We start from the raw sequence: 16,850 nt of genomic DNA on the forward strand, positions 1-16,850 counted from the left end.
TGGGAGCTCGGGAAAGGAGGCTTCCTGAGAACAGAAATGTGGGGCCTTTAAGCTGAATTTGGAATTAGGATCCAGCCCTCTTGGTTACTGTTCACACTACCATACCACATTATAATTCATTCCAAATGCGACCATCTTAGGACAAGCATGGGCCCCTGGAGGCATTCCAGGGTGTCTCTGCTGTCTTTTTGGGGGGGGCCTTGTTGGAGGGTGTCAGGCCCCAAAAGCTCTTATTCTTGCTGGGGGTCTCCTCACCCCTCACCCCTCACCCTCTCACCCCCCACCAGCTTCTTCTGAAGTGTCCTCAGAAAACAGTGGCAACCAGGGGTCCCTCCCCACCCCACTCCCTACCGGTTGTAGGTGGGGACTGGTTGATAGAAGGACAGGGAGGCCTGAGTCTTGGTTCCAGCCCGACTACCATCTTGCCCGAGGACTTTCGGTAAGCTACCTCATCTTTCTGGTTCCACGCTTATCCATCAGTGACATACGAGGGTTGGCCCCAGACTAACGCTCCCTTAAGACTCTCACCGGCTTTCGTTGTTTCGATTCCCTGCAACTCCGGCTCACCCCACTTTTTGTCTCCCTTCCCAAGGGACCCGTGCTGTCCCTTCTGTGCAGATGCTGGCGGTGGGGCGGGGGGGGGGGGGGGGGAGACAAACCACAAGTCGTCCTCTGCCTGGAGGGACTTCGCTAACCTCTTAGTAGAAGGATAGTCTGGGTTTGGACAGAATAAACCTTGATTTGAATCTCTGCGGGTTGCAAATGTTGAAAGCCTGGAGAACCTTGCCCAGATCCGCCTCAGGTAAAAAATAGAAGGTAGGGATCAAGTGAGGTGAAATGGCCAATAGTGCCTGATAATGCCAGCAGCGACGAATAGCCTGTTGAGCAATCGCTGCTTACCGGACACTTCTCTCGGGGCCTACGCGGGGTCTTCGGGAACAATGAGGTAGGGCGGTATCGTCATCACCCCCGTTCTGTAGTCAAGGAAACTGAGACACAGAGTCACCCCCCCCGCCCCCCCGCCCAGGGCACATAACCAGCAAACGGTGGAGGTGGGATTTGGAACCCAGGCAACTTGGTACCAGAGACATGCCACAGAACATTGTTATTATTCCTGATTAATGTTACCTTGAGCAATCGAACCCTGCTGACTCTGAGATTTTCCCGGTTTGGCTGGATGCCAAGCAGGGCTGCGGTGAGGTTGGGTGCCGTCCAACCCGTGCAGATGGAGGGGCCGGGTTCTTTGATTCACACTTAGGTGGCAGATGGCCCTTCTCTGGGAGACTGAACGTTCTCTCTCTCGGGGCACCTGGGTGACTCAGCTAAGTGTCTGACCCTCGATCTCGGCTCAGGTCAGGATCTCGCGGTTCGGTTGGTGAGATCGAGCCCTGAGTCGGGCTCGGCGCTGATAACCAGGCGCCTGCTTGAGATTCTTTCCCTCTCTCTCTGCCCCTCTCCCACTGGTGCGTGCTCTCTCTCTCCCTCTCTCTCTCTCTGTCTCAAAATTAAAAACTAAACATCTTTTAAAAAGACTAAACGCTATCTCATGGGCTCAGTGAGGGGAAATGGCCTGCCCAAAGTCAAACTGTGAATTCGGGTCCAAGTGAGGGGTGGAACACAGAGCCCTGTCAAAGGGACTCTCCCGAGTCAGAGAACCTTAGGAGACTGGAAGGATCCTGGGGAGGGACCTGCTGATTCCTACATGAGAAAACAAAGGCCCGGAGAGAAGTAAGAGAGACATTCAGGCTCTCTAAATTAAAGTGTATGACTTTACATAGGTTCCTTAACTTTTTTGTGCCTCAGTTTCCCATCTGCAAAACGAAGGGCTAGGCCGGGGGACCTCAGCAATTTCTTCCAGATCTTTCTTCAAATCACATTAACTGCATCCAGTGGGGTAGGTTTTCTTCCAAGCCATGCTGCTCATGCCAGTGGTTCGGCTTAAGAGGGACAGGGTTCTGGAGTATTCGCTTCGCGAGAATCAGGCTCCTCTGGGGGTGGGGGCAGGGAGCTTAGTTTGAGATGCTTCTTTCATTCGGTTGCTTTCCGAGCCACTGCTGAGGAGGCCTGTGGGGCCTTGTTCTGTCACTGAACGCTAAGCAAAAGATTTGGAACAAGTACGGCCAAGGTTATCGTTCCCTTGACATCTCTGGCCTGTTTTCTTAATTCGCCTGACTCGATTCCCCAATTTCTGGAGTCACAGACCTGACTCTGCTTGCAGACTTTATATAGCTCTGAGATAGAAGGCACGTGGGGCCCGCCCTGCCCGGTCCCAGGGAGGTAGAGCTGCCCAGTTCTGGGGCAGAGCTGTTGGCAACCACACCTCAGCCTGTTAGCTGGCTGGTGATGCAATCTCTCCATGGCTACCAGCCTCCACTAACACGCGGCCGCCCCAACGCGCCTCGCTCACACTTGTGGCGAGGCAACCAAGGCTCCCAGAATGGCCCGGGCCCCAGAAAACACGATGAAGTGCGTCCCCCGTGCCAGGCCCTGCCCGGGGCCCAGGGCCCCAAGAGGAGCGAGACGCAGGCACTGGGCCAGAGGAGCTCGCGGCTGCGTAAGGAGACTGGCAGGTGTGGAGGAGAAAAGCCCAAATAACCGCATCCTGAGCGAGATTCAGAGATAGCCCAGACGTGCGGCCGGCACTGGCTCCCCGCATCAGGAAAAGACTTTTTGGAGGAGGTTGTGTCTGGACTGCTTTGAGGACAAATGGGAGTCTACCAGGGGAAGGGAGAGGGCTTTGGGGGGTCCCTTTCTAGATGGGGTCTCCTGACCCCATGAATTCGGCAGAGGGCAGACGCCGTCTCTAAGGCAATGGTTTACAAACTTCCGAGATTATATTAGAACCGACTTAGGTGGGGGGGGTGGGGGTAGATAGGGGAATTCGCATCTTTTAGTAAACGCCTCAGGTAGTTCTAACACCTGCAGTGTGTCCTTTTCTTGAGCACCCCCCCCCCACCCCGCTCCTCCTGAAACCCCTCGAGAGACAGGCACATGCATCGCAAATAATCGTGCGTAAAGTCCTGGCTTCCAAATGAGGGAGGGACCAGGGTGTAATCTGTTATCTGCTCTTAAATTCCCGCCCTGCAAATAAATATTAAAATCCAGCGACTTATCGATTTTTGATACAAACCCGCCCTTCCCCTAGGGTTCTCTGCCAGGAAGTAGACGAACGCGAAACTTGGTGTTCCCTACTGCCTTCCCATCCCTGTCCCGTCCCTTGATCACCTCACACCCCCTGCTTTCTCCCCGGGCGAACTCTCACTGATCTTGGAGGCCCGTTCCAAAAGACTTGTGGACCTTCCTAGCAATCCTTTCTATGATGGCCCTTCCCCCCCCCCCCCCCCCCCCCCCCCCCCGTTACAGTCAGTTTCAGAATAAAGACATGCAAGCCCTCTGTAGTCCCATTGTTCACATACTTTGAGTAGTTGATTGTTTTCCAGCCAATCTTTCCTCCATCAGTTGTTTATGGAATTGGGATTACACATTTTACGAGGCAGGGCACAAGACGGAGCGTATCACAGGTGCATCCTCCTTTTTTCCGCACCTGGAAACGAACCTCGCTGTTTTGTTTGTTTCCTATTTTCTTTGTTTACATGTATTTACTTTTGATAGGAAGAGAGAGACAGAGCACTAGTGGGGGAGGGGCAGAGAGAGAGAGAGGGAGACACAGAATCCGAAGCAGGCTCCAGGCTCCGAGCTGTCAGCCCAGAGCCCGACGCGGGGGCTCGAACTCACGAACCGTGAGATCATGACCTGAGCCGAAGTCGGAGGCTCAACCGCCGGAGCCACCCAGGCGCCCCCTGTTTGTTTGTTTTAAAGTCCTGTGCTTTCGCCCAAACATTATATGATGAGCATTTTCCCTATGTCTTTAAATAGTCTCCAAAAATAAGGTTTGGAGTGTGTCAAATTCCACTGTATGGTTGAACCATTATTTCTTTTCCTACCTTTGCTATTACTATAATCCCTATTCCCTAGGTTACCTATCTATTTCCCTGTTATAAATAACACAGGAATGGACATTCTCAGATATAAATCTTGAGCACAATCTGTGATTAGTCCCATAAGAAAGATTCCTAGACATGGCATGTCCTGGATTAAAGGGAAGGAACATTTTTAAGGCTTCTGACATCTACTACTGTTGCCTTCCAGAAAGATTGTGATGACCTATGGTCACTGCAGTCGTGAATAAGAGTGTTGTTTTTCTTCACTCGTATCCTTGCTTCGTATTATTCTTACTCATCTGTTTATTCACCTCTTATGGCCTTATCCCCTTCTGCCTTGTGTTGGAGCTGACTTTTTATATCTCCCCTCGTTCCTTGCAGGACTAGCACGGTCATGTGGCCCCCCATAAGTACTGACGGGGTGCTTCTAACTCCTCCGGTAGCTGCCTAGCATACACAGATTCCCGTCTGGCCCCACAGGAAGCCTCTTCCAAACATGCAACATGAAAACAAATTTTTCCCGATTATAAAATAATAACAAAGAAGTAAATAAGTAATGCGCAAAATTACTTCCCAAAGAAAAACACTAATAACATTTTGAGATGGATTCTCCCAGACCCTTTGTCCTGTTTCTATTCACACACATTAGATGGATGGGTGGTGGTTTTCATGACCCAAATAGGATCAAGTTAAACTGTCTATTTTATAATTTTTTATATCTTTCTATGTCAATCAATAAAAATTTAAATTTGTTTATGTTTCATTTTATATCTGAGAGAGAGAGAGCTGGGGAGAGGCAGAGAGAGAGGGAGACACAGAATCCAAAGCAGGGTCGAGGCTCTGAGCTGTCAGCACAGAGCCTGATGCAGGGCTCGAACCCACGGACCATGAGATCGTGACCTGAGCTGAAGTCAGGCACTTAACCGACTGAGCCACTCAGGTGCCCCTTTTTCTTTTTTCTTGGCTTTTCTTTTCTTCTCTTCTCTTTTCTTTTCTCTTTCTTTTTGTTGCATTTTCTTTTCTTAAAATTTTTTAACAAGTAAAAATTTAGAGAGACAGATAGGATCGTGTGGTGGTTAAACATCAGGGACCATGCACCATTTCTTACTTGATATATCTTAGACATCTTTCCACGTAAATGCTAGCTTGATTTTGCTCATTCTTTTGGACGGTTTTCTGATATTCTGGTGCATGGCTGTGTCGCAACTTCTCTGGCAATTTCCCTCCTGACGAATTTCTCCTCCATTGTTTTTGCTATTGCAAACAATGCCACGGTGAGCGCCTTTCCACGTGTACCTAGGTGAGCCCGTGTGAATTATTTTATAGAAGAAATCCCTAGAAGTGGAATTACCAGCTCAGTGGGTATGTAGGTTTTTAAAGGTTTTTCGTACCCATTACCCAATGGCCCTCCATACATGTCACCCCAATTTAAACTCCCACCAGTGAGCTCTGACAGTGCCTGTGTTCCTACATCTGGAAACAAGCATCACACAACCACACGCATCATCCTGGGCCTGTCTTTCTCCGTGCATGGGTGTGATGGTATCTCTTTGTCACTTTAATTTTCTTTCCGTGGTCATGGGATTAAACATACGCTAGGGTAATCATATGTTCAGTGATCGTTTGTATTTCTTTTTTTTTTAAATATGTTTACTTGACAGTTTGTTTGTTTTTTTAATTTTTAAGTTTTTATTTATTTTTTTTTAATTTTTTTTTTCAACATTTATTTATTTTTGGGACAGAGAGAGACAGAGCATGAACGGGGGAGGGGCAGAGAGAGAGGGAGACACAGAATCGGAAACAGGCTCCAGGCTCCGAGCCATCAGCCCAGAGCCCCACGCGGGGCTCGAACTCACGGACCGAGAGATTGTGACCTGGCTGAAGTCGGACGCTTAACCGACTGCGCCACTCAGGCGCCCCTATTTTTTTATTTTTGAGAGAGAGCACATGAGCAGGGGAAGGTCGGGGGTGGGGGAGGGGACAGAGGATCTGAAGCGGGCTCTTCGAGGACAGCAGAGAGCCCGATGTGGGGCTCAAACTCACGAACTGAGATCGTGTCCTGAGCTGAAACCAAGAGTTGGACGCTTAACCAACTGAGCCACCCAGGTGCCCTAATCGTTTGTATTTCTTACCCAAATTGCCTGCTCATTGTCCTTTCTTGGTGTGTTTGACCCGTCCTCTTGTGTTTTTCTTACTGATGTATAAGTACTTCATAATATTAATTATAGTAAATCTCTGTCTATGTATGTGTTACATATTTTTTCCCTATTTTATTGATCTTTTTTCAACCACTTTTCTCTTTCTTCTTCAGCTTGGACAATTTCCACTGGTCTACCTTCAAGTTTACAGAACTTTTCCTCTGGCCTCTCAATTCCACAAATAAGCTCATCCATTGAATGGTTTAATTTAAGATATTCGTCTTTTTTCCGTTGAGAATTTCCATTTGGTTCTTTTTTTTTTTTTCCTTTCAAATAGTTTCTCTTGCTCGGCTAAAAGTTCTCTTTTCACTTGCTATTGCCGTATTTCCCCGTATTTCACTGAGCCTCGTCCCGAGAGCTGCTTTAAAGTCCTTGTCCAATAATTCCCACATCTATATTGGTTTAAGGTTACTACTCTCTGTTGTTGCCTTTTCCCTTGAAGACTGGGTCATGTTTTTCTGGTTCTCCCTATGTTGAGTCATCTGGGACTGCATCCCGGGCATTGAGTATGTCTGGATTCTGTTATTTTATTTCAGCAGCCTGCCTGGGCTGGGTCCAAACTGCAAACCTCGTCTCACCCTATGGCAGGAAACAACTCGAATCTCAGCTCACGTCTTTTATCTTTAGCCGACTGCTTGCTGTCTGCTGTATACATGCATGGGTCAGAGTCGCCCAGAGGCTTGGGCAGAGTTTATATACATATCTGGGATTTTCTTTCTCTGACTCCTTCCCTCCAGGGCTTCCCCCTCACTGTCTAGTGGCCCTGGTTGACCCAGGCTGCTTCTTGGCAACTCGGGTCAGAAACATGTGGGTTACCCGTTGAAGTTTTTACTGCCCCGCACCTCGCTCCAGATGTGGTCTGACTTAGGGCAAAGTCACCCGAAGTGCAATTTGCCCCATGCTGGCTCCTTCCTCCAAGTTCAGACTCCTTTCCAAAATCCTTCTGTTTTGTTCACGCTCAGGTAGTTGTCTAGTTTTTTTGGTTTTTATTTTCTTTTTGTTTTTTTTGGGGGGGGGGGAGGCTTGTTTTGTTTTGCTTTCCTTTTCCGAGTTTATTGTTACCTGCGGAAGGGACCACAGGAGCTTCCTCTTCCATACGGGAAATGGAACTACACTTTGCTTGCTTGGCTGGTATATGCAAGTTTAATATCTTTGCTTAGTCAAATGTATCGATCTTTTTCCTTTATGGTTTCTGAGTGGGCACTCGGCTTCAAACTCTCTCCACCTCACGAGCATAAAACACTGTGTTTCCAAGTCGAATGGAAGTTGGATTCGTGTCCGACGTGCAGTTTCTTCTAGTTGGATCAAAGCTGCCAAAGCCAAGGCTAATGTAGTTGCAGTGGGCGTAGAGAGGACAGGAGAGGGCAGAACCACCAGGTGGGATGACGGAGACATCGGCTAATTGGCTATCCCTGGAGACGTGACTGAGCCCCGCAGACTGGGAGACGAGGTGACGCGGTTGACGAAGAACATCTTTGCGCTGGCGTGTGTCATTCTTCAGCCAGACCTCAGCCCAGAAGCACGTGGCTCTTCGCCAGACCTGTCACTCTTGCTGCAGCCCCATTTATTTTCAGCTGGCGTGAGATACAGACGTGTTTCCCAGCAGGACGCGCAGGAAAAAAGCTGTGTGGGTTTCCCTGCTTGGATGCTCGCTCCCACCGGGGGCCATTCTGCTCCTCAGAAAGGCAGTAGAGCATCGTGGTCGAGGACCCAGGTTTGGGGGTTAGGGGTGCCTGGATCCAAACTCTGACCGTACCGTTGGAAGCTGCTTAACTTCCCCGAGCCTCAGTTTCTCCTTCTTATGAGATCGGCATCAAGGCGCTGTTTCCTAGCGCTGTGAGGACTTAGGTGCTCGGCGAGGTTTAGCACAGTAGCTGGCGCAGGGGAAACTCGCTCGGTGACTAAGGGGCGCCGCACTGTCAGGCAGAGGCGTGGCATTTTGCCGCCTCCTGCTGCGTGGCCTTTGGCCAGCTCTGCAATCTGGGGTTCTGTCCGCAGGAATTTCCACGTCTGGAACGAAGGCTGGTTTGTGCGGACTGACCTGGGCCCCTCGTACGGTGGATGGCAGGTCCTGGACGCCACCCCCCAGGAGAGGAGCCAAGGTAACCCTCCAGCAGCCCTGCTTACCGCCCCCTCCTCTGGGTTTCGCCCTATGTCCCGGCCTCTCAATTCTGCGCAGCAGTGGACGCGGCTCAGGAAAGCCATCCGAGGGCTCGATGGAAGGAAAGGAAGGCTCGATGTCAGGAAGGCTCCATGGAACGAAGACAAAATATTTTCAGCATAGATTTCCCATCCTAATTTTCCTTGGCTCAGGCTGCTACTTGGACGAGTGGCTTCCCTGCGCCCACGCGACTGTTGTCACTGCCGTGGAGGCCCTGGCACGTGCCAGGCGACAGGGGGAAGACGCCACGCTCTGCCAACAGGGATTTCCCCACACTGCCTCAAGGAGCCTGTCCCTCCCAGCACAGAAACCTTCCGGTCCCCTGTTGCCCAGGGATTTCGCCCAGAGTCCCCCGCTCAGCTGGAGACCTCCGTGATCAGGGCCCCCAGCGCCTCTGTCCCCTCCACGGTGCCCCTCTGCCAAGCCAGGCTCTCCTCATGCAGGCTGGCCCCCTCCCTGTCCCGGTGCCCAGGGCTTCGGCTCCCACTTCCGGCCTCTCCCTTTGCGGCTTGGGCCCCAGACTCTCCAGGAAGTTTTCTTCTTCCCGCTTGTGACCCGCGGGGCCGTGTGTCGCGGGCTACGTTCATGTTGAGTGTCACATGAAACCGTATCCTGTGTATCCACATCTACACCTGTCTCTACCTAGCTGATCCACCTCGGCCAAGTGCCGGAGGCGCGAGGGGACAGGCAGGGCTGGGGAGCTCAGAGGAGCAAGACCCCTGCGGGCTGGGTTTAGGGTATTCTTCTGGGAATAGGGGGTGAGGATTGGGGAAGGTAGAAAAGGGCACAAGACGGCAAGATTTTCCTCTTTAGGAGATAGCCCCCGGGGCGGCCAGCGGGTTGCGGGACTGGCCAGTCTTCCGGAGAAGTGCCGTCTGAGCGGGGTGTCGCCGCGGCAGATAACAGCACCCCCGGGAGGGCCCGGGCCGAGGGCCAAAGGAGTGGGGCAGGCAGCCGGGGCCGAAGGAGTCTCAGGGGGTAGAGGCAGAGAAGCTGCGTCGCCGTGGGCGGCCTCCCCGGGGTGGGCTCTCGCCCGCCTGGCCTGGCTTTGGCACGCATCCAATCTCTACGCCTGGGCCACCAGGGGTGTTCCAGTGCGGCCCCGCTTCGGTGACCGCCGTGCGAGAGGGTGACGTGAACCTGGACTTCGACATGCCCTTCGTCTTCGCGGAGGTGAACGCCGACCGCATCACCTGGATCCACGACGCCCGCAACAACACCCAGAAGCAGAATTCCACGGACGCCCGCAGCATCGGCAGGTACATCAGCACCAAGGCCGTGGGCAGCAACTCTCGCATGGACATCACGGAGAAGTACAAGTATCCAGAAGGTAGGAAGGGGGCACGGCCCCCGGGGGCTGCGCCGCCCAGGGCTGGGCGGTGGGAAGACGGCTTGGAGGGCGGAGGAGGGAGAGAATTCCTCCTCCTCCTCCTCCTCCTCCTCCTCCTCCTGTGCTCTCAGCCCGTTCGGCCTGAATGGGAGGACTGCTCCCTGGCGCCTAACGCCCAGTTCCTCCGACTGTTTCCAGTGGGGACGGAACCATCACAGGCAGACGCGGCGCCCGTGGAATGTTGCCGCGGGGCCTGGCAGCTGGCAGTGCGGCTCCTCTCCGGCCGCGTCCCTTTCCCACAACTGGGGTGACAGCCCTGCGATGGGACATCACGCGGAGAAACACGAACTCCCGTGGGAGGCTGCCCTGGGGACTTTAGGAGAAATTGCTAGCCTCCAAGAAACACAGGCAGGAAACACTATCCGGACTCCGAAATGGGCAAAGCCCCCGAAGATGTGGGTCCCTGCCTCGGTGCTCCCCTAAAGGGACCCAGAGCACGCCCTGGAGTGAAGCCCAAAACCCTCACAAATGCTGGCTGTTGGTGTCGGCTGCAGCTCACAAAAGAGGAAAGCTGAGCACGGGAGACGGGGTCTGACTCCCAAGTCTGGTGGCGGAGGGCGGGGAACCTGCCCGGGTAGTGGTATTTATGGGCATTTGGAAGCATAGGCCTAGGACAATGAGATCGGTAGCCTCAGTTTGGTCCCCAAGCTGCCTCTGCAGGCCATCCCCAGGGCTGGGACCAGACAGCCCTTCTCTCAGTCAATAAACATGGACTGAGACCCAGCTGGTGCCCGCTGCGTGATCGGCTCCGGGGAGGCAACGAGTGACACAGCGGACGGGGGCCCTGCCCTCCCTGAGCTCACAGGCCAGGGGGAAGGGAGATGCCGAATAATTTTCAACACTGTCATGACGTAGAAACAAGGGTAGGGGCCGGGGGGCAGGAGGTCGGTTCTCATCATACGCCTATAACCAGGAGACCTCACGCAGGAGTCTTAGGATCTCTGATCCCCGGCTCCCTCCCCGGTAACGTGAGAACAGCAATGCCTGTCTTCAGTAGGATTTAAATGAGCTTGTGCACAGGAAGGGCCAAGAGCAGTGCCTGGCACAGTGAGGATGTATTAAATAGTGGTGATTTTTATCAACTTGGACTTCTGTCGCTGCACTGAAATGATGCCCTCCCAAGGTGCCTTTTGAAGGGTACTGCTTCCTTGGACACATGTCCTGTGGATTTCCTTACCTTGCTGTCACGCCTTGATTCTGCCTCCTGAGGGGCTCTGCCTGTCCCAGCCAAACCTCCTCACCAATGGAGAAGGGCCGGGCCGTGGCCAGGTTGGGGTGAGTCCATGCAGGACAGTGCCCCAGCCTCTGCGTGACAGCAGAGCTGATGACTGTTGTCCCCGGTTCTCCTTACCTAATGATGCCGGCCGGCCCGTCTCCGAGGGCCCCGGGGAGGAAAAGCTCATAAAATGGGTGGCTAAGCATTTGCGCAACGTCAACACCAAGGGAGAAGACAGTAGCAGGAAGCTGAGTCTTGAGTAAGCTCAGCAGGTGACCTATATAGGTATCTGGGCTCTGCGCCTCGTTGTGCAAACACGCCTGCTTTGAGGTCCTGGGGACAGAAGGCTCAGCTCCCTGCACAGACACCAGCCCTGGGTGTGGACTTACAATTCTGCTAGAAGATGGGAAGGCACCAGAAAGAACCCAGCCCACCAGGAGCTTTCAGCTTGGGTAATCTGGCTGCCTGTCTCCTTTTCAGTAGGATGTTCGGGGGGAACCTTGGACTACGGGTACAGACACGTGGGGACTGGCCCTCTTCTCTGCTTCTAACCCCATGATTAGATCAGTTGCTTGGATCGGTCACGTCTTCTCTTAAGGCCTTCCTTTTAACACGATGGCCTTGGATGGGTTGGCCTCTGAGGTCTCAGCCAGTTGTTACGTGTAACTTACAGGAAAGGACTCGCTAAGTTGTAAAGTGCTTACGATAAGTCATCTGGTGTCTTAAAAATGTCACAAGTTGGTTGGGGAAGACGGGGGCCGTTAAGTATGGTCTGCAGATACAAACATGGGAATCCTTCCTTGTGTATGTCTGCCCACATTCCTGGAGGGTCAGTGCACCTTCTCCTTGATCTTGGGTCTATCTTCAGGTCAAGGCAGGGAGCCTTATGTGAACTGTGTGGCCACCATTGGCCCAGAGGTGTGGAGGTGGCTACTCACCTTAATGCCCAAGAGCCACGACCTTGAGGGTCACCATGGCCATTCTCCAGGGGCCATCTCTACCGTCACATTTAGCAGTGTTCACAATCTGAGTCGGAGTCAGAAAATCCATCCTTGGGGTTTTAAAACCTGGACTCTCTCGACAATTTAAACTAGTCATAACACGGAACCAAACCAACCACGGGAAGTTCTTTTTTGACATGGACAGAAGTGCCACTCTTTGACCCCAGAGTACCTCTAGAAACAAAGCAGAATAACACGGTGAAGTGGTTTGGAAAAAAAAAAAAAATTTTTTTTTTAATGAAGCCAATTCTAAATCATAACCTTTTTCCCCCTCTTTTTGCTTAGGAACTCACTCGAACCTTTTTTGACTCCGTTTTTCTTACCTTTTCTGTTTTAAAAGCTCCTTTCTTCATTTTGAGTGAGAGAGCGCGAGAGTGAGAGTGAGAGGGGAAGGGGCAGAGAGAGAGGATCCCAAGGCGGGTGGCTCGAACTCGCAAGCCTTGAGATCACGACCTGAGCCAAAATCAAGAGTCGGACGCTTAACCAACTGAGCCACATGAGTGTCCCCGTCACTTATTTTTAAAGTACCTGCTCATTCTCGCCAGGGACCTTTTATCCAAACGTAAACAAATAAAACAAAGAAAAGGGGCACGAAATCTACACTGATTAAGCTGAGCAAAATATCAAGCCAGATGGTAACTTGGTGCAGGTGTCGCTAAAGGTTTCCCCACTGAAAGGGAAAGCGCCACAGACTGGTGGGTCTGTGAGCCCCGAGGATGTTAAGGAGGATGAAATGGAGGCCCCGAGAGCGTGGCCACTTGCTTCGATGAGAATCGTGGCTCAGTGGGCAAAGCCAATTAGTCCCAGGCTGCCTTTCCAGGTAGAGCGCTGTCCTTTGTCCAGGCTCCACCCCCTCCCTGAGATGTTTCCTTCTTTTCCAACCACACAGGTTCCAGCCAGGAGAGACAAGTGTTTGAGAAGGCTTTGGGGAAACTTAAACCCCGCATGGCTTTTGGTGCCACGTCTGCGAGACACTTGGAAAGAGAGGGGAGGGAGCCCAGCATCTCTGGGAAGTTCAAGGTCACTGGCATCCTGGAGGTGGGCAAAGAAGTCAACATGGCCCTGATACTCAAAAACCTGACGAGCGACATGAAGACGGTGACCGTGAACATGACGGCCTGGACCATCGTCTACAACGGCACACTGGTACACGAAGTGTGGAAGGACTCTGTCACAATATCCCTGGATCCCGAAGAAGGTAACTCGCCCTGTGGTTTGTGGGGACGCCATGCATCCAAGGCGGCTCGTGTTCTTTTGCGGTTGGAGGGTTCCTGTTGGAACGGATTCAGCTGACTAAGAGAGCAGCAGCCCATGGTCGCTGTGGTTAAGCCTTGGGTTTTGAAGTTTTGAAAGCTGTCACAGTGAGAACAGTGCAGGTCAGGGCGGTGCCAACCCAAATCCTTCTACACCCCGGGGGGGAGGAAGGAAGGAGGCTTTGGCAGTTAATAGCCACACCGCGACGTCCCTTGCAGGTACACGCACTTCGCTCAGCGTGCAGAGAGCTTCCTCACATCCTCTCTCATTTGATCTTTTGAAACGGGCAGATTTCAGTATCCCCTTTCCCAGAGGCAGAAACTGAGGCTTGGCGACATTGGGACCTTGCTTTAAGAGCTTACGCGTCACAGCTAGCGGCAGTACGGGGGTCTCAGCCCTGGGCGTCCTGATGCTAAATCCAGGCCCACCCCCCATTTTCTAGATTATATGTCTGCCTACCCCTCCCACACGCCTCACCCCCACCCCCACCCCAGCGCTCCCCACCCCCACCCCACAACGGATCACTTTCCAGATTTGCCCCCGGACGGGTCGCAATACAGAGCAGGGTCTTAAACCCTTGTCCAGTGTTCCTTCCCGCACCGTAGCCGCGGGGGAAGCTTCCCGATTTCCCTCGGCAGTGCTGGGTGTTCTTGGAGGCCAGAGAATCTGGGAGGAGCAGAAACTCCCCGGTCCTGGGTAGCGCAGATGGAAAAGGAGCAAGGCGGAGCAGAAAAAGGCCCGGCGCTCCGAGAGGATTAGAACGCAGGCGTGCCCACGTTGGCAAAATCCGCCAAGCTGTTATGAAAAGTTGGGACTTCCAAAGCAGATTAACAAGGGTGGGGTGGCTACTTGCTTCCCATCATAAAAACTGATTAATTATACAGCCCGTCTTGAAAGAAGAGCTCTGTCTGTAGGGACACTGAGATGTGTTACACCTGTCAGGAGGCTGCAGCCCTAGCAACCTGCCTTCTGGCAGAATTTCAGCAGAATCTTCCCCCCTCCAGAAGCAGACCGCCAGGCTGCTGTCTCCCTTCAAAGCTCTAGGGGAGAGCTATTTTTGTGGACCAGAAAGAATTCACGTGAGGGAAAGGGCTGAAACAACAACAACTCACTCTGCACATCCATCTGTACAGTCGAGGCAGGCCCCGTACATTCCTCCAGTGCGAACAGCCGAGGCAGCTTCCCTCTCAAAGGGCGTAGGGGTGCCGGGGCACCCCGGGCCACCCAGCCTGACCCCTGGGAGAGAGGCGGGAATGGCCTGGACCACAGAGGAGGGAGAGGGGCCCTGAGACTTGGGAAAAGCCAGGTGAATGGACAGAAGCTGGGGGAGGCATTTCTACCCGAAGGAACCTCGTGGTTTGGCCACCATGTGCCTGTGTGGTCAAAAGGGACAATGAGCATCACTGAGGGCTCTTTCAAGGGGGAGGTGAGTTGGGCTCAGTGATGCAGGGCCAGACTGACGCATCGGAACGTTATTTCTTTTCTTTTCTGTTTAATTTATCGTCAAGTTAGCTAACATGCAGTGTATGCAGCGTGCCCTTGGCTTTGGGAGTGGATTCCCATGATTCATCACTTCCGTACAACACCCAGTGCCCATCCCAGCAAGTGCCCTCCTCAATGCCCATCCCCCGTTTCCCCCACCCCTCCCCATCAACCCTCACTTTGTTCTCTGTGTTTGAGAGTCTCTTACGGTTTGCCTTCCTCTCTGTTTTTACCTCATTTTTCCTATTCTTTCCCCCTTATCATCATTTGTTTGTTTCTGGGCCAGCAAGGAGTTTTTTGAAGTGGCATGGGAGAGGAGGAACATGATTTTGGAGGGGGTGGGGGGGGAGCGCTTCCGAAGCCGCGTCCGCCTGGTGTGTGTGGGGGGGGACTCGGAAGCAGGAGAGACCAGCGGCGGCGAGGTGGCTCTGGGGCCTGTCGCAATAGAATCCCAGGCTATTCGATTTCTTCAGCCGATCCCTGGCTTCCCTTCCTAGTTAAGATTTTGTTGTCATCGCCATTGTCGTCATTAGGCAATCGGCTAACATTTGTACTCTTCCCTGCCCTCTGACATGTTCTAGGAAAGGAAGTGTCTCCAGCCCATCCAACCCATCCTCCTGGGAAGCTGCCCAGCCAGCCGGAGTCCTGGTCCCTCCCCAGCCTCGGCTCTAGAGGCTGCACAGAACAGGGGCCTGTTTCCCACCGGGCCCAGCAGGGAGGGCTCAGTCAAGCCCCGGGCTGCAGACATTCCCGGCCGGCTCCCGCAGCCTTGGCTTGGTATCATCAGCGCTGAAGGTTCCAGAAGTCCACCCCACTCTCTCTCACTCTGCCCTCCCCGGCTTCTCCTTCCAGAAATACAGCATCCCGTGAAGATTACGTACGCTCAGTACGAGAAGTACCTGAAGGCAGACAACATGATCCGGACCACCGCCGTGTGCCAGGTCTCCGACGAGGCAGAGGTGGTGGTAGAAAGGGACATCATCCTGGACAACCCCAGCCTGACCCTGGAGGTAAGGGGGGCGGTGAATGGGCGCCTCCCCAGCCAGCCCAGCCCTACCAATACCCCCAAACCGCAAAGCAGTTCCTTCCCCGCTGAGAGGGTCAGGGACCTAGGCCCAGCCTCCGCCAAGTGGATGGCCCAGAGCTCCCACTCAGACCGGAATCCTTGTTTCTGGTAATAAACAAGCACAGTTGCCCCTGGGCTTCTTCGGATCAGGTTCCAGATGCACTGGGGGCATCAGCTGAGAAGCCGCTGGAGGGGTTCCTCAGCTCTGAGCACCTGCCGTGTTCCAGGCCAGGCTTGAGAATCACAGAGACTCACAAGGGGTGGGTCTAGCCCACAGTCTAGCCGCTGGCCACGTTTGCAGAGCATCGTCTAGACCGTGCTTCAGAGTGGGCAGTGGTCCCCCACCTCAGAAGGGCAGCCCGTGTCCTGGCCAGGGAGTTTAGGGGAAAGCAGAGAGGGGCAGCCGTTCAGCCCTTGGGCCTGACCTTGTATCCGGGCCCCACCACTTACCAGCAGCCACCCTGAGTTAAGTCCCTTGATCTCTGTGGCTCCGTTGCTCTAACTCTGTCATCGAGATAATAAAATACCTCCCTTGCAGGGGCCATTTCCCCAGACAAGCGTTTCCTGACGCGCCCTCTCCCTGCCCCGCCAAATAAGGCTCGGTCTCCAGTTATACGTCCCCGAGAGCCTTCTGTGCTCTTACTTTATGGCATCTGTTCTAGTTGAAGTTATACCTGTATTTGTGCACTTGGATCTTGGCTCCGTTCTCCTACTCGTCTGTAAACTCCACGCGGGGAGGCGCTGCCCCTGCTCTGGGCCCATCACTGGCTCCCCTGCTGCCACATCTTAGAAGCTAATCAGATTTTGTAAAATAATCATGAGCAGAGCAGGGCACTTGGCTTCTGGCTTGCCTTCTTCCCCACCCACGCGTCCTCGTCGTCAGCCGGTGCTTGTCCCCTGTGTGCCAAAGCCTCTCCTGCTTCCCAAGGCATTTCCAAGAACCGCACATCCTCTCCGTGGACGTGATGGACAGCCGAAGCTGGGAGGGGACAATGTTATGAAAACATTGTGTTAAAATGATCAGTGTTTAAGTGAAGGTAATTTCCCCCCCCCATTATACTCCTTTATCCAGTATCGTCAAATATTCTTATAGCTTTATCTTTTTTTTTTAATTTTTTAATGTTTATTTATTTTTTTCATT

General features: G+C 53.0%; 1 protein-coding gene across 1 annotated transcript in view; it reads left to right on the forward strand.

Annotated features, from left to right (window-relative positions):
* Nucleotides 1-16,850, forward strand: part of TGM3 (transglutaminase 3) — a 38,309-nt gene that overhangs the window by 18,440 nt on the left and 3,019 nt on the right. The window contains exons 8-11 of the mRNA XM_003983751.4: nucleotides 8,138-8,241; nucleotides 9,385-9,630; nucleotides 12,797-13,105; nucleotides 15,496-15,653. Of these exons, the coding sequence (XP_003983800.2) occupies nucleotides 8,138-8,241; nucleotides 9,385-9,630; nucleotides 12,797-13,105; nucleotides 15,496-15,653 (817 nt within the window). The remainder of the gene's footprint in view (nucleotides 1-8,137; nucleotides 8,242-9,384; nucleotides 9,631-12,796; nucleotides 13,106-15,495; nucleotides 15,654-16,850) is intronic.

Source organism: Felis catus, chromosome A3 (assembly GCF_018350175.1).
Source record: "Felis catus isolate Fca126 chromosome A3, F.catus_Fca126_mat1.0, whole genome shotgun sequence".
Taxonomy (NCBI): Eukaryota; Metazoa; Chordata; class Mammalia; order Carnivora; family Felidae; genus Felis; species Felis catus.